Source organism: Solanum verrucosum, unplaced genomic scaffold (genome assembly GCF_900185275.1).
Source record: "Solanum verrucosum unplaced genomic scaffold, falcon-dt-bn FXZP01000069.1, whole genome shotgun sequence".
NCBI classification, from domain to species: Eukaryota; Viridiplantae; Streptophyta; class Magnoliopsida; order Solanales; family Solanaceae; genus Solanum; species Solanum verrucosum.
Window position 1 is genome coordinate 818,514 of NW_026020102.1, and position 22,237 is coordinate 840,750.

Consider the following 22,237-nt stretch of genomic DNA (forward strand, 5'->3'; position numbering starts at 1 on the left):
TGCATATAATCTATAAAATCCCACTATTTTCACTGAAAAATGCAATTAGTACAAAATTCAACATTATTTTTGCTAAAACTACAAAATTAATTTCACTAGAAGCTGCATATATAATCTACAAAATCAAACTACTATCAATCAAATTCAACTGATTTTCTCACTAATAAATTAGGTTTAAAATGGATCGAAATGTGTACCGTCACGTTTGAGGGTTTTAGAGTGAACGAGAACACTTTGGATCAATTCATTCTTTACCAATTGGGCTAGTCCTCGCAGACCCTTTCATTTCTCCCTTGGGGTTCACAATCACACCAGCATTATCTTCAAAGTACATGAAGACACAGTCCTTTCGGCGCCATGGCTTCCGCTGACGAATAATGACAATAGGCATAACCTTCTTCCTGAGATCTGGCTTACCCTTCTTCACAGTAGCCATTACCATATCTCCAACACAAGCTGAAGGCAATCTGTTAAGCCTTCCATTGATCCCTTTCACCGATATGATGTACAAGTTCTTAGCACCAGTATTATCGGTGCAGTTCACCGTCATCGCCACCGACAGACCCGACGGAACCTCATCTTCCTCGTTTCGACATCCCGGATGGTGTTGTTCTTCACGATCCCAAAAAATCTGAAGCCTATAGTCGAGATTGACAGAGATGATGGAAGTGAAGGAAGAAGTGTGAAATAAATCCTCACTTTGGGAATTTTCATCAAAATTAGTTTTGTATACAATGCTATTTAGTTTTGTGAAATGAATTTATAATTTTATTAATTATATATTGTATTTTTAAATTAGCTTAAAATTCTACATCCTTCAAAATCAAAAGGAAAATGCATTTTCCTATCCTTTGAATTATACACAAATGAATTTATTTTTTGGATAAAAAATTTCCTGACGTAAATAAACGTGATTTAATTTTAGTTTTATCCTTTTTTGTGAGTTTGCATTTATCCATTTTAAAATACATATTATTATTATTATTATGATCATCATTACTACTATTATTAATAATAATAATATTATTATTTTTATTTGTTAACAATTTGCCTTTTACATTTAAACTGTATTACTAAAGAGGAAATTTTAAAATTCAAATTAAAAAACAATAACAAAATTTTAATTTTAGGAAGAAAAAAAAGAAACATAAATTATTTAGTTTATTACTCTTTTTTTATTTCTTTTTGGTTAATTTAAAAATCATGTTCAGACGATTTTTAAACTATTTAGAAACATAGAATTATTTAGTTAGTTACTTTTTTAAAATTTTTTGATTAGTTTAAAAATCATGTTCAAACGATTTTAAAATTATTTAGACACGTAGAATTATTTAGTTAGTTACTTTTTTAATTTTTTTTGGGGAAAATGCATAAGTACCCCCCAGCCTATGCCCAAAATCCCTGATACACACTTAACCTTTACTAAGGTCCTATTACCCCCCTGAACTTATATTTTAATTAATTTTCTACCCCTTTTCGGCCTACGTGGCACTATCCTTGAAAAAATTGTCAACACGCGCTGGGCCTACAAAATAGTGCCACATAGGTCGAAAAGGGGTAGAAAATTATATATAAAATAAGTACGGGGGAGGGGGGTAATAGGACCTTAGTAAAGGTTAGGTGTGTCTCAAGGAATTTGGGCATAGCCTGGGGTGGGTGGGTAATAGGACCTTAGTAAAGGTTAGGTGTGTCAGGGAATTTGGGCATAGGCTGGGGGGGGGTACTTATGCATTTTTGGTTAATTTAAGAATCATGTTCAGAAGATTTTTAAATTATTTAGAAACATAGAATTATTTAGTTGGTTAATTTTTTTAAATTTATTTTTGGTTAATTTAAGCTACAGATATAAAAGATTTTTAAATTATTTTTAAAATTTTACATTTTAAATTTTAAAATTGTTGAATTTTTGTGGTGCTGACATGTGCACTTTTTACTTCTCTTATTATATATAGGAGAAGTAATACCAAATTTTTATTACTATTTATTTAAAATAATTTATTTTTAATAATATTGAATTTTTATTATTATGTTTAAATATAATTAAGAAAAAAGAGAGCAATTTTTTGGAACACTCATAACTAAACAACTGATTTGCATTTCAAAAGAAGTCATTTGACAATTTTTAAACCATCTTCTCTAATTATTTGGCTTCATGTAAATGTTTTGAATTGTTATGTTTTAGATCTATATCTCACCTATATTGGAGGTAATGGGGACGTGGGTGAGGATTTGTGGGGGTATTAATTTAGATAGGAGAACTTTTTTTTTAAAATAAATAAATAAATTGAATGTTAAAAATATGTAAAAATTTGAATTGGTTATAATATTTTAATGGTAACTTTTATTTTTTAATGTTCAAGATATAAATTTTTAAATTTTAAATTTAACTTTAATTATTTAAAATAATATTAAGAGTAATTAATCCTATTTTGCTAATGATTAGTGAAAAAGTAACAAAGAATATTCTTTTTCTTTTAATTCATATGCTAAATTAACTACAATGATAATACTATCAAAAATAAAAACAATTTAAAGCTCTAAAGCAGGAATTGTTTATGTTTTGCATCCTCCGTTCTCTTATTAAAGGAAGTTATTAAAGGAAGAAAGAGAAGTATTTAAATATTTAATGTGTTACTTATTATTATTTTTATTTAGTATTTTAATTTATTAATTAATAATTCATTCAAATTAATTAATACAATTGTAAATTAAATACATTCACACTCCTTTGAAGTAGGATAATTAACACTAAATGTACTTTTCCATGAACATCATAGTAATAATGTAGTATAAACCTCTTGACATAATCAAATGATGTTTAATCCTATAGTAATATTTCCTCAGCAAACACAACTGGACTGTTTAGTTGACGCTTAAGAATCTAAGGCTTTTAGTAGAATGTTGCCCTTGAATATAATCACATACAATCAGATGTACCTAACCTTCAACACAATAACCATGTAACTTAGCAGATTTTTATATCATACTCTAATCAAACTCTGAACTTCAATAATGAATTTCCTCTGGGCTTTGTTGCTCCACATCTTTCGCCTTTAAATCACTATAATAAAAAGGATAAATAAGCCCATCCAACTAACAAATAATGGAGAATGAAAAGATTAAGTGCATGAGAGGGAAAATGTAAAAAGTCATAAGAAAAAATAGAATGGTTCACTACCATAAACTTCTTTCACAATATGTCGTACATTTCTTCTTCTTCTTGCATACCAAAACTGTTTTTGTGTTAGAGAAGAGATAAAAGAATATTGCGATTTTGTTAATTTTGATGTTGATATATTTGTTTGAATATGAATTTAAAGAATTAGTTTCCAGAGTAGTTTTAAGATGGTGTTTTCCAGCGTTCTATAACTCATTCCCGGACTTGACTCAAGCAAATTTGAAATGGGTTGGGTCTTGACCCGTTTGTTGTCTTTACCCATTAAATGACTAGTATTGAGAATGATTTCTTTCTCTAACTTATAATTTTATTTTGAATGTGCTGGAAAATGCGGGTGATTGAAATTGAATAGTGGCCAGAAGTAAACTCGATTGTAGTGAACGATAAAGATTTGTTGTACTGTTGCCATATATGTTTGGATGCATTTGATTTTGTGGAATTTATTGCTAGTAGAGATCCTTAAGCAATTGCTTTCAAAGTATGGGTTGTACACACTACAACATTTTAGGCCTATGACTACACTAAATCTAGACAATGCTTGTAAAGTGTTGCCTAAAATGTTTTTGGATACGCTTTAAAAGCATAGCCAATGTTTTTAACTTTTGACTTCGATAATATTGACATCTTTTGTAAAAGGTACTCTTTAATTATATAGGCTACACTTTAGAAGTGTTGTTATATAATTATGATACAATTGGCAACAAATATTTATATATATGGCCACACTTTTAAAATATGTTATTTTTATAATTGAAAAAAACAACACATTACAAGTGTAGCCTTAATATTTTCACTAAAATATTATATTCCCTCCAACATTTTCAAGTATCCCTCCAATTTTTAATTGGGAAAAAAATAAAAATTCATAAAACATTAAAACTTTTTTTTCTCCCAAATCACAAAAAAAATTCGTCAAATTGAAGAACACGCTCTTTAGGATTTCTCTCCAAGTATGAAGAACACAATTTCCATCAAACTTTCTCACAGATTTCTTGTTGAAGATCTGAAGAGCTGTTCCGTCATATTCTCGCTGAAGAGTTGTTCTCGCTAAAGGTTAGGCCTCACAGATGAACACACCTCATTAAAAGATTTCTTGTTGAAAATTGAACAAAATGCTTCACTTGAGAAGATGGTATCTTAAAGCTTCATCACATTGAAAGGATTTTGTTGGATTAGGGTTTATCAGGTAAGTAATTCAATCTTTGAAAGTCTAAATTTTAGGTTTAGGATTTTGATATTCTTGTGTTGTTGATACAATTTTTGTTGATTTTTGGAAGTCTAACTCGTAGATGTATTACCCACATCAGTTGATTCTTTGCCCTGAGCATTAATAACTAAATAAGTATAAATGGGCTGATTAGGGCTGATTCTTCACTTGAGAATTTCTTTTTTATTAGGTTTATAAGTTGATTAGGGCTGAAATCGTCCATGATAGTGTAGCGAAAAAATCAGATGGCATCAGCAATGATGGTCCATTAGGATCAGGAAAGACTACTCTTCTCAATGTTCTGGCAGGTCAAACAAAAGCATCACCTAAGTTAAATTTTTCTGGTCTTTTGGACATCAATGGGGTGCCATTTTCAAACAGTCTTTATAAAATCAGAGGTTTTGAAGTAGGATAACTATAGATATCTTGCCGCTATGCTTCCCTATAGAGTGTAGTCTTCTCTATGAAGTTAAAATAGCAGGGACTCCCAATTTTCACTTTTATCTCATCTATCTTTCACTTGTAATGGTACTTACCTCCTGGCCACAACCATTATCCAGTCGTGCTGACTCCTTAGTTACATGATTGTGTCAAATTTTCATGTAGTGGAAGTCAGAATAATTATTATCGGATGAGATGCGTAAAACTATGTTGAGCTTGTGTAAGCATCCAAATCCTGTGATTATATGGTTCTAGAGAAGTCTAAAAAATGAATTTGAATATTTTTTCTATCCTTGTAGAGGCTTAACTAGTTCTTCTACTTGTGCAGACAATATACTGAACTCAATAATGTTAAAAAAAAAAGTTTCTTTATGGTGCTATTAAGGACATCAAAACCATTATCTGGGGTTCTATATTCCTAGTGATGTTGTACTGTTTGGAAATGTGTATGCTTGATTCTCTTTTATGTCAAGGAAATCTTGTGGGGTCTTATTTAGATATATATGGTTCTAATTTCAAAGTACTTTTGTATGTAAAACAATGCATTTGGCTTTAGAAGCTTCTACACGTAGAAGGCAAAGGTATAAACATATACTCCCTCCATCCCATTTTATGTGGCAACATTTGACCGGGCACGGAGTTTAAGAAATAAATGAAGACTTTGAAATATTTACCAAGTTACCCTTTAAAAGTAGATTCATTTTTCTCTCTCCTCATAAATGTATTGGAGTATTATTTTAAGATTAAGTGGGACCAACAAAGGTAAAAGAGGAATTGTACCTTTAAATACTTACCATATAAGAAAATGTGACATTCTTTTTGGGATTGACCAAAAAGGAAATGGTGCCACATAAAATGGGACGGAGGGAGTAAAATGAAAGCTAACAAGATGAGCTTCTAGTGGAAAAACATTTAGACTGGAGCTAAACCAATATCATACATTTATTAGTTAATGACTTGATGAATATTTCTTCCTCTTTTCATATAGAATTCATATATGCATCCTAGTTTTGTCCAACTATTCTCTTGTATATTAGTGGTGCTTTTTTTGTAAGGATCTTCTACGTTAATGTCACACCTCTTTTTTTAATGGTTTCGGTGTCTGGATTCCGTTTTAGCCTCCTACAATGGAGGTTCAGCTTGAAAGCTAGATGTATTATGTTTAACTTACTTTGAATCATTCACATAGTAATAATAGAAAGTTTTCCACCCAAACTTCTAAAAGATATGAACTATCAACTTTCCTCGGTGGCAGTTGTGAGATATTACTAGCTCCTTCAATCTAAGAGGAAGTACATTTATAATTTAGGAAAATTTTGATTTTAGTAGAAACAATTGAATATATTATTGAAGTCATAATATTAATGCGAAGACAAGATTATACTTCAATGGTTGCTTGTTCACCTTTTTACTTGTCGCCACAAAACCCTGCTTTCAGGACTTGATGCTTTTCAAGCAGAGCAAGTGATGGAAACCTTAAGATACCTTGCACAAGATGGACATACTGTTATATGTTCTATACACCACTCTAGAGGTTCTGTGTATGCAAAATTCGACGACGTTGCTCTATTGGCAGGGGGCTCGCTCATTTATGTTGGTCCTGCAAATGATGAAGTACTAGCGTACTTCTTGAAATTCGGGTTTGTTATATGATCGATTCCCAAAATTACTTATATAATTTTTATAACCTTATAGTGCTTTGGTTCTCAATCAGGCATTATATTCCTGAAACTGTAGCTTATTTCTGCGGTTTGTTGTTCTGACAACATATATGTCTATATAGTGCCTATTAATTGAAACAAGTATTCTTCCAAGTAGAGCTAAATGTCCCTTTGATAAACTTGATGGTGATTTTAGTGTCACATTTTATTCTTAAACACATAGATATCAAGTTAGAATGTGGTAAGGCGAAAATCATAGATGTTATATCTATCTATTAGGAGAAGAAATCATTTAAAGAAGGGGATTCTTATAAGTAGATTACGTACTTCGATCTTGGAATGAGCATGAAGTAGCATGATAAGGAAATACCGTTTATGAATTTAGTGTGCGAGTTGCAACACTTAATGATGTAAACATATACTCTTGGGTTTTCTTTCTGGTTATTTTTATAGGGGAGGGTGTGGGGCGAGGGATGTGTAAATTTATGTTCGTGCACACATGAGTGCTTGTGTAAATTTATGCATTTAAGTTAAGCCATTGACATATGGATATGGAGCCAACTTAATTTCCTATGATTCATGTGAACTGAAAATTGGAATTTGTTAATCAAGTATTGATGATGGTTACTAAATGATAGGTACATTTGTCCAGATCATGTAAATCCTTCTGAATTACAGTACATACACTAGTCTAGTATGCTTTCATACTGTATAGCTTTCCACAGAATCAGTGTACAGGTTATAGAATCAATCTACAGTACATACAGTAGGTTATAGCTTGCACTAAACTCAGCTATACAGGTTATAAAATTAGTTTACAGTACATACAGTAGGTTATAGCTTGAACTAAACTCAGTTGTACAGGTTATAAAATCAGTGTACATGTTATAGAAGTAGTTTACAGTACATACAGTAGGTTATAGCTTGAACTAAACTCAACTGCTGCAATCTGCTATTATGAATTACTCTTATCACAACTTATCAAGAGAAGTAAAGAAAATAAGAACGACCATGTATATTAGATCAAAATCAGCGTACAGATTATAGAATCAGTTTATAGTACATACAATCTAAACTCAGCTGCTGCAATCTGCTATTATCAATTACTCTTATCACAACTTATCAAGAGAAGTAAATAAAATAAGAACGACAAAGTATATTAGATCAGAATCAGTGTACAGGTTAAAGTAACACAGCCCCAGGAACTTTAATACAACAACAACAACAAACCCAATGTAGTCTCATAAGTGGGGTCTTGGATACAGTGCTGGAAATTTTGGAAAGATTTACAGGACCCCTCTTTGGATTTTTCTCCTGATGCTACTGTTCTTTGGTCTGAAGTGGACTTGGAGTTGGCATTGATCTACTATTGGGATGGCAATGGGGCAGGTCAAGGGCGGGGCAATACTTAAACGGGACGGGGTGGGGCGGGGCAGGGCAGGGAAGTGAGAACAACACTTGCATTTTGGGTGAAAGAGTTTATAAGTCATAAAGTAATTGAAAGAATGGAACACACTTACATTGAACTTGCACTACAAAGGCTTCTCCCAAATCCTAACATATGAATTTTAGGAAATGTAACAGCCAAGAGACATGCTGTGCTTTCTTTTCTGATCATATATACCACAACTTACTCTTCATCAAATGATAGCAATGGTGAGGAAAGCGCATTTTACTTATGGGGAGAAGCAGAGAATTACAAAAGAGATAAATGGGGTAGATCAGGGCATGGCTTAGTGGGGTAGGGGAGGGGAAGAATCCCCAGTGGTTGATTCTTCACGAATCTGCTCCTAGCTTGCTCGAATTTGCAAATGCGATTGAGGCAGATTGTTGTTTAATATTGCTGGTGATGTATTGCACAACTTATGGCCATGGTCCGGTGGCCCGTCAAGTTTATGGAAGATTGCTATTAAATATTGCTGGTATCAGTATTTGCTGGTATATATGTATTGCGCAGCTGCTGCAATCAAGAATTTGTTCTTGGGAGACTTAGGTGCAAATATTTATTCTTTTTGTCTTCTAATTCTCTGTTGATACCATGACATTTTGGCACAAAATTTGTTCCTTTATACATCAAAGTAATTGGCATTTTGTGATGAAATTCTTGAATCTGTTTAGCACAAACTAAAGATGCATAAACTCTACAATACCTTCCAGTCACTAAAGATGCATAAACTCTACAATACATCACAGAAGTAAGTCAAAGAACTCCTTTAATTTCCATAAAACTTTTAGTCCATCTTGGTGGTAAAAGCTTATGGGTGGATTGTGAGAAAGGTTTCAAAAGTTCAACTTACAAACCTGGTGTATGTAATTCCACACAATGCACTTATTCCAATCCTAATTACTGTGGTGACTGCATATTGAAACCAAAATTGCAACCTTGATGCAACAACAATAGTTGTTACATTTGGGGTGAAAATCCCTTGATTGATTGGTTTGATGATAGCGCTGAAATTGCTGATGATGTATTTGTTATTGGTTCTACTCCTGGTGTTCGTGTAACTTTGTCGCGGTTCATTTTTTCTTGAATCTGATTATTCCTTTTGCTTCAACAAACTGGCAGTGGTAGAAAATTGCAGCACAATGCAATATACAGCTTATCAAACCAAGTGATACCGAGAGGCCATTTTTATGGACAACAAGTAAGTCCTTCAGTTTTCGGTAAAAATAAGAACAACAACATTTACTTTCTAGCTTTTATTTGCTTTATCTTCTTTTATGGGGCTAAACTTGTTCTCAATCATACTATTCAGCAAGAAGCCTTTCATGTTTACCATATGGGACAATCTAACGGACAATGAAGGGGTTGTACTACTACAACTATTGCACGAGCACACTGTTATTCTTGCAAAACAAGTAGTTGTTACAGCATACCATCGCGGTAAGATCGTCTTTCCTTAATTTATTTGATCCTGCTATGAATAATTTCTTTGCTTTACTTGTCACCATATGTTGTTCCCGCATCTCTAAGGTTGACAACTAGATACATTTCGACAATTTTAGTCAACCCTGTATATGTGCAAACTACTGCATTAATGGATTCGTACAAATTAACTTTCCTATCATTCTAATCCACCATCCTTCAAGTTATTTACATGTGGGGAAAAAAGAAAAGATAGTCATTTTTACCGTGGCTTTTAGCAGGGCAAAAGACAACGAACAAATGCTCTTCGCTTATACTTTGAGAAGCTCATTTGAATCATCTTCATCCCTCAATCTTGCATCGGTTGACAATGAAACAATATCTATCTCGGTCATTCCTTCATTGTTGTCTAGAATGAGTTTAAAATATGACTCACTTTCTTTGTCAATACTGACCAACTGCTCCATAGTGAGATTTCTCCACTAAAAAAAACGCTAATATCTCTTTTGAGTTGTGATCTGACAACAATAGACATGGAAACATTGGCTGAAAAAATATTAGCAATGAGAGCTGAACAAGTGTATGAAACAGTCGTTGTCCAGGTACTTCGTATTATCTCTTTCGAGTTGTGATCTGCATAAGTGTTTGTTCTCTACTGACAAATGAATCTGCCTTTTTCTTTGCTGATTGTGACCTCTGTGAGCTTCATTTTTCTTTAAGTTTTGATAGAATGAAATTTTGCATTTTAATGTGGATCAGTAGCCTATATGTTGTCTTGGGAAGGCACTGCCTTCAAGATGAATTAGCTTTGCAAGTGATTCTTTGTTTCTTTTAGATGTCTCTTGTCTTTAAAATGTTGAAATTTATAAAGAGTTGTCTTCCGGCAGTCCATTTATGCCTAAGGGAAATTACACCAGCATTCTATTTTGTTACTTGCTGTTTTTCATAACAGTACCACTACATTGGGAAGGGACTGGGAAGGTATTGTTAAAAGTGACTAGTAGTGAGCATATTAAATACATGATTTATTTCACTAACTTATTTTTATTTTGAATGTGAAGGAAAATGCCAGTAATTGAATTTGAATACTGACCAGAAGTAAACTCGATTTATTGTAGTGAACGATGAAGAGTTTTTGTACTATTGTCATGTATGTTTGAATGCATTTGGTTTTGTGAAATTTATTGATAGTAGAGATCTTTAAGCAATTGATTTTTAAGTATCGGTTGTACAAGACATGTTTCCCGAAATTTATTTGAAATATATTCCTTCGATTTATTTATTAGCTAATTTTGTGCTTTTGACCACTTATATATATATATATATATATATATATATATATATATATATATATATATATATATATATATAATTATGTGATTATTGAATATATAATTATGTGATTATTGAATATATGCAAATAAAAATTATTATTCTCAAAAATGAAAAATTGTGGCTACAAAGATTCTACACAACATTGTCAAACTTCAAAAGTGTTGCTATAGGGACGTCCAACGTGTGGCTTATTGATTAAAATTTTTATCTTGTACATAAGAAAAGTTACACTTTATAAGTGTTGTTGTAGATGAGATATAAAAGGCAACACTTTTTAAGTGTGACCAATAACTAAGCAAAGGCCATGCTTTTAAGTGTAGTATAATCAAACAAAAGGTGTTGCTAATGAATTACTACAAAGCGTGTCCTTTATACCTCTTTGGCTACGCTTTTTTGTGTATTAAAAGTAGCTTTCATATAGAATTATTTTTTAGAAAATTAAAAATGTTGTCTACAATAGTCGGAAGATCACCTAATAGTTAATTAATTAACTATTACGACAATCGTAGTCAGCGTTATTAAATTAATAAATTATTATTTAATAAGTATTCCAGCTACAGTAGTCAGTAGTATTAAAATTAATAAAATATTATTTTACTACCGTTCCGACTACAATAGTCAGCAGTTCAGGTACTTTAATGGTCGGGTTTTAATTTATATATAGTGACTATGGTAGTCGACAAATATTTTTCGACGCTCAGTTTGCTGACTACTCAAAAGTTGCTGGAAAGTCATCGGAAAACTCCATTTTCCTACTACATTCCGACCAATTTTGAAGTCGGCAAACAACGAAATTCTAGTAGTGTATTATATTTGAATTAAATGTCGCTATTTTAGCAACACTTTTGCTAAAAGTCGCTAAAATCAATGACATTTTACAACAAAGGTCACTATTTTAGTGACATTTTTTCTAAATGTCACTAAAATCAATGACATTTTGCAGTAAATATCATAATATATTCGACATTTATATTAAATGTCACTATTTAAGCGATATTTTTTCTAAATGTCACTAAAAACCAATGACAGTTTGTAATAAATGTCATATTATATTCGACATTTGTAGCAAATGTCATCATTTAAATAACATTTTCGCTAAATGTCGTTATACACAACGATCTTTTGCAATAAATGTCATTATTTTAGTGACATTTTTTCTAAATGTCACTATTTTGGTGACATTTTCTCTAAATGTCACTAAAATCAATGACATTTTGCAGTAAATGTCATAATATATTCGACATTTATATTAAATGTCACTATTTAAGCGATATTTTTTCTAAATGTCACTAAAACCAATGACATTTTGTAATAAATGACATATTATATTCGACATTTGTAGCAAAATGTCATCATTTAAATGACATTTTCGCTAAATGTCGCTAAAAACAACGACATTTTGCAATAAATGTCATTATCATAGTGACATTTTGGACCAAATGTCATTATATTTACGATATTTGATACCAAATGTCATTATTTTTACGACATTTGACATCAAATGTCATTGTTTTATGACATTTTGTTCTTAAATGTCATGAAATTCTTTATTTTCTGACATTTGTTTCAAATGTCACCAAATTAATGTCGTCGTATCTACATTTTCTTGTAGTGATATGAGATGTAAACTAGGGCATAAGTGTTCCCCACAAGTTCTTAACGCAGTATTCCTAATAATAGTAACTTTATCCTTGTGTTAATATGCAAGGTTGATATGTTAGGTATCCCTAAGTGATTGGTCCTCCAAGTAAGTAATTTCACCACGCAACTTGGTTCGTCTACGGGTGTGTGCTTTACTAACCCTTACCTTTAACCCCCGGATTAGCCTTCGCATGATTAGGGTCAGGCTATTAGATAGCGGCTAAACTCATTTATATATCTGTTGTTCAATTCTTTTCTCATTCATTACTTCCTTGGTCCGATAAGTACGAATGAGGCGATTTCTAACGTTGTGCACCGCTAGAAAGCATTCTAAACGAAAGGATTTACAATACATGCATAAACACTATTCTAGAATTACTTATTTATTAGTCATACATTGTTAGTTGCTCATGGTTCCCACAACCCTAGTTGTGAATTTAGCTACTCATGCTTCAGAATTCATAATTCATATTTACAAGATATATGAAAATTTTGCAATAAAAAATAGATTTATTTGAATCTCCAAATTTGAAATGTGTCACCTAAATTAGGACGAAAAGAATAATAAGGGGAATTTGCAAAAAAAAAAATTGTAAAAAAGATATGTTTCTTCATTTATTGATCAATATCACTTTCAACAAATAAACTCACAGAATCAACAAATAAACTCACAGTAACAAAAGTACCATATAAAAGATAAGACGTTTATTGCCATTAAATGCAGTACAAAAAATGGTTTTATTGACAACAATAAATGAATGTCATTTTCAACAAATCAAGGCTGTATATTTTTTTGGGTAATACCAAATGCCCAAAAAATTTGGCCAGAAATTTTAAAAATTTACAATATCTTTTTTTATTTTAAAATAAACTAATCTTTTTTCCCTTTTTAATTAAAAGGAATTAAATTTTAAAGGGTAAAAATGTTCAAAAGGGTAAAATAATATAGGTAAAATACCATTCTGGCCAAATTTTCTAGCCAAAAGGATTTTTCCTTTTATTTTTTTGTTAAAATTAGGGTTAAAAGAAGAAAAAATTAGCAAAAAGAAAGTAGTAATGTTTGGATTTTTTTGTTGAAAATAACTTAAATCTTTTTAAACCACAAGCAAAAAAAAAATTAAAAATAGGATTAGAATCAGCATAATCACTGGATTCTTTTTCAGTACCCAGAACACGAAGATTAGGTCAAATTTTATCTAGCGATGTTATTAACCTAATTCTATTTAGCTTTAATAATTTAATTCGAATCTTTTAAAATTAAATTTATATTTTGATTTTTTAAATATAAAACTAGTATATAATTTAATTTGACAAGCTTGTTAATCATAATTTAAGAACAAAGAAATCTCTTTCTCTAATATCTTCATTATTATCATTACTTAATAATTATACTTTCTAATTTCTTTTTAATATAATTTATTTAATTTTAATTTTAATTTTGTTTAAAAAATTAATAAAATGAAATCATAAATATCTTTAATAAAAAGTACATAAAAGATACTCCCTCTATCCCAATTTATGTGACACTTTTCGTTTTTCGAAAGTCAAACAATTTAAGTTTGACCGGAAATTTGCGCATGGTTCAATTTTTTTAAATGAAATTTATATATTTGTAAACTACGTAAAAAGTACTATAATTCACAATAATTGATAATTCAAAATGTTTAAAAGATATATGAAAAATTTACGGTCAAATATAGATTTGTTTGAATCTCAAAATTTAAAAAATGCCACAAAAAATGAGACAAAGGGAGTATGTTTCTCGCCCATTGTTGCTGAGATTGCGGCTATCTTTCAAGAAGCTGGTATGCATGCAGTGCGCAAGAATCCATATGTCATCCTTCCAAAGGACTTTGAAAAGGACCAGAGTGAAGAAGCCTGACACAAACTTTGAATTCTATAAGTTATTAAAGGCTAAGCAAATACTTGTTATGTAAGCCCTGTTTGTTTTCTTTTGTAGTTTTGAACTGTTGTCGAATATTTAGTGGTTGTTTCTAGCTTTTCAGTAAGATGATTTGTTTCAGAAAGTGTTAGTAGACAGATATGGCATGCAACACTCAAATTAACAGTTTCACATGATTTCTCAAGCTTTAAGTTACTCTCATGGTGAGGGTGGTTCGACCACCCGACACCATTTCTTGAAAAAAAATACACATTAATTACTCGATATAATCTCTAAAAACTTAGTATTAAAAAAAGATAAATTTCAAATCATGTTTTCTAAATTACTTTAACATACAACGCTATATTTGAACGGCTCCCATCGCTTGTCTGTTCCAATTTGTTATGGAATTGGGGATTTTGGTACAAGAGCCAGTTGTATTGGTTCGTCCTTGGAATGGATTTTGAATTTTGAATTGAAAGAATCCAAAATCTTATCCAATTTCTCTACCCGTTCCCCCCATTCTTCGAACCCCGAAATCCCCTTTATATAACTCGAATTTACCTTCAGTGTTTGAGGGGGCATGAACTGATAGATAGTAGAGACGAAAATAGTAATAGAGAAAGATAAGGTTATAAAGAAAATACAAGTCCAAATAAGGAAATACGAGTGTTCGAAAATTGATTAGGTTTGTACATTTGGTATGCATCCCGATATACAGGAAGATGGGTCAAAAAATATGACTCATATACAATAATATATACTTGATGTATACACAATTGTTTGGGAGCGAAAATGGGCAAGAAGCCCAAGTCCTTTGTGCATCATCCCAAAATAATTAGTGGCAGGTGGAAGAAGAATTATATGGGCGGAAACCCATTTGAATTTGAGCAACTTTCACATATAGCAAACACAAAATTCATATTTGTATGTTATAACAAAGTTTGCATAATTGCGCTCCATAGCAAACATAAATATGTATATTTCGTTATACATAAACAAAAGAAAGCAGTTGTATAATCTGCTTTGGTATACATTTACAAAAAGATCAATTGTATAAAGTGAGAGAGGCGGGTGAGCGAGATCTGGGAGAGTGGCGAGCGAGATCTGGGAGAGGGGAGAGAGGGGAACGAAAATATATGTATATATACAATTTTCACGCATTTTATACATTTGCATTTTGGTATAAAGTGAGAGAGGCGAGTGAGAGAGCGAGATCTGGGAGAGTGGTGAGCGAGATCTGGGAGAGAGGAGAGAGGGGAACGAAAATGTATGTATATATATAATTTTCTCTCGCTTTATACAAACACAAACGCATTTTATACAATTTGCGTTTTTTGTATAAAGTGAGAGAGGCGAGTGAGAGAGCGAGATCTGGGAGAGGGGAGAGAGGGGAACGAAAATATATGTATATATACAATTTTCTCTCGCTTTATTCAAACACAAACACACTTTATACACTTGCGTTTGCATAAAAATGAGAGAGGCGAGGGAGAGAACGAGATTCACCAGGAGATAGGTGAAATAGCAACAGTTTGCTATGAGGTACAATTAAATCAAACTATATTTATAGCATTTAATTTGAATTAATAGTTTGCTATTATATACAATTTTCCCTTTGAATTTTCAGCAGGGTCCAATTTTAGATAAAGGACAAGTTTCGGGCCTAAGGCCCAATCAGATTTGAAATTTTGGAGGCTCATCTTTTTGGTTTCGTATAATTTGCACGTTTGTATAATTCGGATTTTTGTATAATATAATTTGTATAACTTTTGTATAATTCGAAATTTGTATAACTATTTACACTTCTGATGTTTGTATTTGCATAAATTCGTTATTTCGAGTTTATACAAAAATAACTGAACAAATGTACTCGCGAATTATACAAACCTGCGAATTATACGAATGAGACAGCTTAAACTGTAGCTACAATCCACAATTATGCAAACTATAACTATAGAGCATAATTAAGTTTATTATAGTGTCTATTTGTGAAAATTCCTCTTAATTTAATTGAATTCCCAAAGTTAACCCTTTTATGTTTAATTGAAGTATTTAAGTTTAGTTTATTTTAACTAAAAAATGATTTTTTCTTTACTTAGTTAACTTTTTAAAAGTTTGTCAAATATTTAGTCAAGTCGTAGGTCAACAGCGTGTTAGCAGACACTTCAAGTGCCTAACACCTTCTTGAAGTGTAAATTTGAACCCCAAACCCCCCTTTGATATTTTCAAATGATTTTGTCTGTTTAAGTCTTTTGAAAATTATACATTTTCTTAATTTCATAAAAAATTAAGTGGCGACTCTCTTGAAAATCGATTTTCCTAAAAGAGTTAATTGATTTTTTATGAAATAAGTCTTATATTTCTCTTTTTTAAACATTGAAAACATTTATTCGTAATTAAAAACGTCAAATACGGCATCTAATGCCGGCACATGAAATATCCTTTACGTGCACCGTTATTCTTCCTCACACTATATATTTATGAATTATACACGCTAAATTCTTGTTTTGCCCTCATTGCATGAATCTCATAATTTTTACCATGAAATTATAAAATATGAAGAATATGTTTTTTCTTCGAAATCTAAAATTGGTGTCCGGTTTTACGTATGGTATGATTTTTAAGACTATAAACCATGATTTACCATTTGATGTCCGTAGAGAAATATGTCTTATGATCTATGAGATTTTGAGCAAAAAATTATTACAAATTAATCTTAATTACGTAAGATCTCAAGTACTTTTGATGAATAAATATTCTTATTTGCTATTTAAATTTTTTCAAATATGGTCATCGTCTATACTCATATCCATTTCTTATACTCCCATTGGTCATATACTTTCAAGGTCAAGGTCTTCAAGATACTCCCTCTCACAGAGTCATAGTCATGTACCTTTTATGTGGTTTCAATGTCCAAAATCCTATAAAGCCTTATGAATTTTATTATCCACTTATATCGATAAAGTTATGATCTTTGCTCAAACATTTTCATTACATAATTTAAGGTTCAAATCAGCTTTTGACAATTCAGGTTGAAATATAAAAAGTCCTTCATGCTTGCCATAGAATTTATCATTTAAAAAGAAACGGTCGTAGCATCCAAGTGTATGACCTAGTGTTGAATGAAGTGGAAAAGAATACCATGGTGGGCCAACATAATTCTTAACAAAGACAAAAAAATATAACTAGTGGTTTCTTCCCGTCTGCCTAAGACTATCAAAACAAAAAGAATTGTGATCCCCATTCTGCAAATACAGAAGGACGCCCAAATTGAAAGAAGACAAGAAAGCCAAAACAAGCATTCTTTACAGCAATAATCTGATTACACCATTACAAATGCAAACACGAAGGCACTAGCAACAGTCAGATGCACAAGAGATTCTGGACTACAACTGCATACAGTCATAATGCCGAATTTGCAGTCGACATACATGGCAATGTCTAGAAAACTTCAGCTACCTTGGTTGCAAGAATGCGTTCTCGTCTTTCTACATACCCAAATGGGAACCAACCTCCTTTGCCCTTGCACTCACCTTCAGCCCAACCATTGTTTGACACCTTTGGAGAAACAAATGAACCAATGTCAACTAAATATATGGAGACGGAACAGAATTTAGAAAAGGGGAAATCTCCAACAACATTTGCCAAAGATGTGCATCCCTTCAGAATACACTCACTACAACATAATGAAGAGAGTAACAAAATTGTCATTGCATAAAGATACCAAACCTCTAAAATACACATTATAAATGGATCCTCCAAGAATGAAATGGGTACTCAAAGCTATATGCTAGCGCTAGACTACCATGATTATTATTATTACCAGTTGAAAGAAAGCATGCTGCCTAAGTTGTGCGGACTCTTCACTTTCGATGCCGCACCTGTGTCGGATTCTATCTGGTTGACAATACATCACTAGATACTAACATGCATCATGGTCTCAAAAGGTGATCAGCTTATCAGAATGTAGTATCTAGTGATGTATTGTCAACCAGATACTCATGGGGAGGGGTTGGAATGTTTGCGGGGTAGGGCATTCTCAATGTACTACTGTGACAAGAAAGCATCAGGAAGAAAAATATTAAATAACTACAGACGAAGAGATAAACCTTACTTTTCTAACAACTACATAGTCACCAATCAATAATGTGAGCTCTACATCTGACTCAGCTTCATATGGGTGTACGACCTGCAGGAAGAGATGCACGAACCAAATAAAAAGCTATAAAGTAAAAGCTCAAAGAGAGTAATCCATCATGATTCATCTTAAAAAAGGGAGAGGGAATATAACCATCACCTCTGCCAAGAAATACGTTGTCCCATCTATGAATCCATCATATGACTTAAAATGAAGGCCACCATTAACTTCAGTATAAGATGGGGGAGGAGGCATCGAATTATCTGTGGCTGAACTAGGAGATGCTTCAATTCTTTGACGCTCCAACATCATCTATGCACTCGAAGAGTGTAAATCAATCCATCATCACTTAAAACTAGTAAGATACTTGTGCTTCACATCAAGCAAAAAAAATATTGATAGAGGAAGAGTATACCTCTGCCTCAAGCTGATCAAGTATCTGCAAAACTCGCTGATGATAATGACGCTGTGCCTCAACCTTGAATAAGAAATAAATGAAGGGGTTCGCATGGAGATTTCTGAGTGATAAAGATTTTTTTTTAAAAAAGCTTTGAACTACAGTAGAAAAGAGAAACAGACTACTACCATGGCTATGAGTCGTTGGAGTGTTAACCTCTGTTGTTGAGCTTCAACAGCAGCCATGGAAGTAGAAGCTTCTTTGCCCAAGGTAGCCACGTTTGACTTTAGGTCCTTAAGTTTTGCTTCAGCAGCTTCCATCTTCAATACACTTTCCGGATTACCATTGGATTCCCTCACTTTAGCCTGGCGTCTGGAAACGTCTATAGCCTGACTTGTCCCGAAGAAGTTTGGGATTAGTACAGAACTTCAAGATATTATGCAAGTAACTTGTTGATGCATGATATACACAAATAATAAATGACTATCAGCAATAGTTTAGTCAATCAATCAAACAGTGCCCCACACCTCAGTCCCAAATATCAGTTATATTTTAATAACAAAAAACAGCATACTGACAGGAATGATTAGCATGGAAGATAAAAATCGGTGATAACAGAGAAAGGACTTCAAATGAGCACATTTCCCTTCTTCAATGTTACCTGAGCTTCAGCTTCCTGTCTCACTCTATCATAACGTTGAGCGAGATGTCGAGCATCTTCCAGTGGAGCTCCCACAACCATTGCTCTTAAAGGCTCAGCAACCTGAAGTTTGAAACTTCTAATCAAGAATTCAAGAAAAAGTCCATACTTCGCTTACCATTTCATGAATGAATTGAATTATAAAGAGAGATCTAAGTCAACTTATTTAAAAGTTTTTTGTGCCACTGCTCGCTTGGTAACAAGTGAATTCTAATTTCTAGCTATTGCAAATTTGGACCAATTATGATATTAACTCATCTCATTCAGATATCAAGTCAAGGACATCTGGAAAATGAAATGTGGGTTACAATGAAACAGCTATGGCGTTTATGACAACTAAAAGTTAATTATAACAACAATAGGGCCATTGTTATATCAAGAAAATAAAAAAGGATGAAAAAACATAAAAGATTGTCTATAAAAGTTCACATACATCTCATCAACCATAAACTAGACCTACTTGATTAAATTTATCAGGATAATGTTTTGACCTTTATATTTGATTTTAGATATCCCAAGCAAATTTAGCAAGTTCAGTTGGTGATCTGTCAGACAAATGTACTGTAGTTTTTCAGGCACAGGTTGCTGAATATAACTGCTGAAAATGTTATCAATATTGCGCTTACTTGTGACATCCAACTTAATTTTCATAGTAGAAAAAACAGTCTAGGTTTACGTACAGGATTACAAGTAACAGTAGAGATTGACATTGACATATGTTGCATCTGAAAGGAAATTGGAGATCAGGAAGCAATGATAGCAGATTAACTGAATTCTATGTCATATAGTCTAGTGTTAACTATCTTACATTACTTCTAAGACAAAGGAAGGAAAATCGAAGATATGAACGAAATAAATTTAACGCATAATATCAACCTATGTTGCCCAGACACTCCAAAAATGCAGTTGCACCCATGTCGGATTCTCCAAAAATGCACTACTTTTGAAGAGTCTGACAGTGACATTTTTGAAGAGTCTGAGCAACATAGATATCAACTAATCAAAATACCTTTGACTCCACAATTTAATAAAGTAACCTTCAAATCACAGCCCACTACCATATAACCTCACTTCGTTTTTCTTATTTTTTTTCCCCCAGTTTAGCATCAACCAACACCTCCTATTCCTTTGCACAGAAAACAAAATTTGATGAAACACAGCATGATAATGAAGAAGGCACAACTAAGTTTATGGTCAGAAAAATTTTATCCCAAACCTGCGTTCCGAGGGTCTTTAGTAGATCCTCACGTTCCTTCTCAATTTCACCTTGAGCCCTACTGTAACTTAATGCTGCTTTAGATAACGTACTACCACTTGTACATGTGTTTTCAGCCCCATATTTTCGGCTATCTTCTGACAACCTAGTACCTAAAACGAATTTATGACATCAGTGAAACATAACAAGGCTTAGAAATTACAGATATATATGTAAGAAGAAGCTAGAGGGACTGACCAATTTCAATTTGCTTTGAGGCAGTGATGATGTAGCCTTCAACACCCCGGACAATATCCCTTTGGAAATGCTAGTGATAAAACAGGATAAAGAGGTGAAGGAAAACAAAGATTAAAAAGAGAGATTCTAAAATGGGTTGGGGAGTGTTGTCAAACCTTGCCGGCACGAGTAGAAATGTACAACTTCTCAAGTTTTTGATGCTGCTGCAACTCTACTTCATCAGTAACACTATTATCTGGTCCACCTAGTCCACTAGAGAATTGTTTGAAGACAGCCTAGCATAAATTATAGCAAAGAATCAACAAAGACGCGTAGTCTATAAAATCTTTTGACTTATATGTTCAATATATTGAGTCTCCAGAAACAGCAAAAACCATACATGATACTTCTCCGTCCTAATTTATATGAATTAATTTGATTTGGCACAGAGTCTAAGAAGGAAAAACTTTTGAAACTTGTGATTTAAAATAAGTAATATATATTATTGTGGCTAGAAATCATTTCATGAAGGATAAAATGAGCATTACTAAATATAGAAAATGTGTCTTTTTTGGACTAACTAAAATGAAAAATAAGTCCAAACCAAAACAATACCATATGAAAAATAAAGATTTACATATTAAAAGTATACATGTAGAATAGAGCAAGGGTTTAGGAGTGAATGATCTTTTGCTGTACATTATTCAGTCCTACATGAGCCAAAACTAACAAGTCACAAGAGCAGCTTGAAGAACATACTCCTCTCTCTGACCCACAAATTCGTCAAACTGGTTTCTCTTAAAATCATGTATAATTAATCTTAAACTACATAAAATTTGTCATTTGCAATATATCTGGAAAGAGTCTACTCCAAATGCAATTTTTATTATTATTATTCTTCTTGTTTTGCAGAAATAAAATAGAAAAAGAAGAAGAGTTAAGGATATAATTAGGGTTCATTTGTTGAGTAGAGAGATGGAGAAAGAGAAAGGTTACCTGTTGTTGTTTGGCTACTTGTTCTCTGAGCTTTGTAGCTTGTTTTCTGATTGAGTCCATGAGTGAGCAATGAAAGAAGAGGGAGAGAGCTTTCAACTTTCTGTTTCAAAAAATGTCTCCCCAACTCTCTTTGAAACTTGTTCCACTTCCCCCTCTTTCACTTGCTACCTCCACCTTTTAATTTCTCCTACTTATTATAGGTTTGTCCTTTTTTATAAAATTTACATTGTTTATATAAAATTAAAATGGGTGAAAAAGAGTATAAAATTAAAATTATTATATACATTTTAGATATTGAATCAAGTGACTTTTCCATGTATTTACTTTATTATTAATTTCTCAATAAGTATGTTGCACATG

General features: G+C 32.3%; 2 protein-coding genes across 2 annotated transcripts; both read right to left on the reverse strand.

Moving 5' to 3' along the window:
• Positions 1-244: 244 nt before the first annotated feature.
• LOC125825072 (60S ribosomal protein L23-like) lies at positions 245-4,938 on the reverse strand. Its single transcript, XM_049504418.1, has 2 exons — positions 4,922-4,938; positions 245-638 (listed from the first exon to the last, which is right to left on the reverse strand). The coding sequence occupies exons 1-2, from the start codon at positions 4,936-4,938 to the stop codon at positions 245-247; spliced, it is 411 nt and encodes a 136-aa protein (XP_049360375.1).
• A 12,514-nt stretch (positions 4,939-17,452) lies between these two features.
• On the reverse strand, positions 17,453-21,965 carry LOC125825057 (SH3 domain-containing protein 2-like). Its single transcript, XM_049504402.1, has 10 exons — positions 21,878-21,965; positions 21,058-21,177; positions 20,903-20,972; positions 20,666-20,817; positions 19,411-19,512; positions 18,938-19,138; positions 18,768-18,830; positions 18,512-18,664; positions 18,329-18,403; positions 17,453-17,772 (listed from the first exon to the last, which is right to left on the reverse strand). The coding sequence occupies exons 1-10, from the start codon at positions 21,935-21,937 to the stop codon at positions 17,656-17,658; spliced, it is 1,113 nt and encodes a 370-aa protein (XP_049360359.1). The 5' UTR covers positions 21,938-21,965; the 3' UTR covers positions 17,453-17,655.
• Between the last annotated feature and the right edge of the window lie 272 nt (positions 21,966-22,237).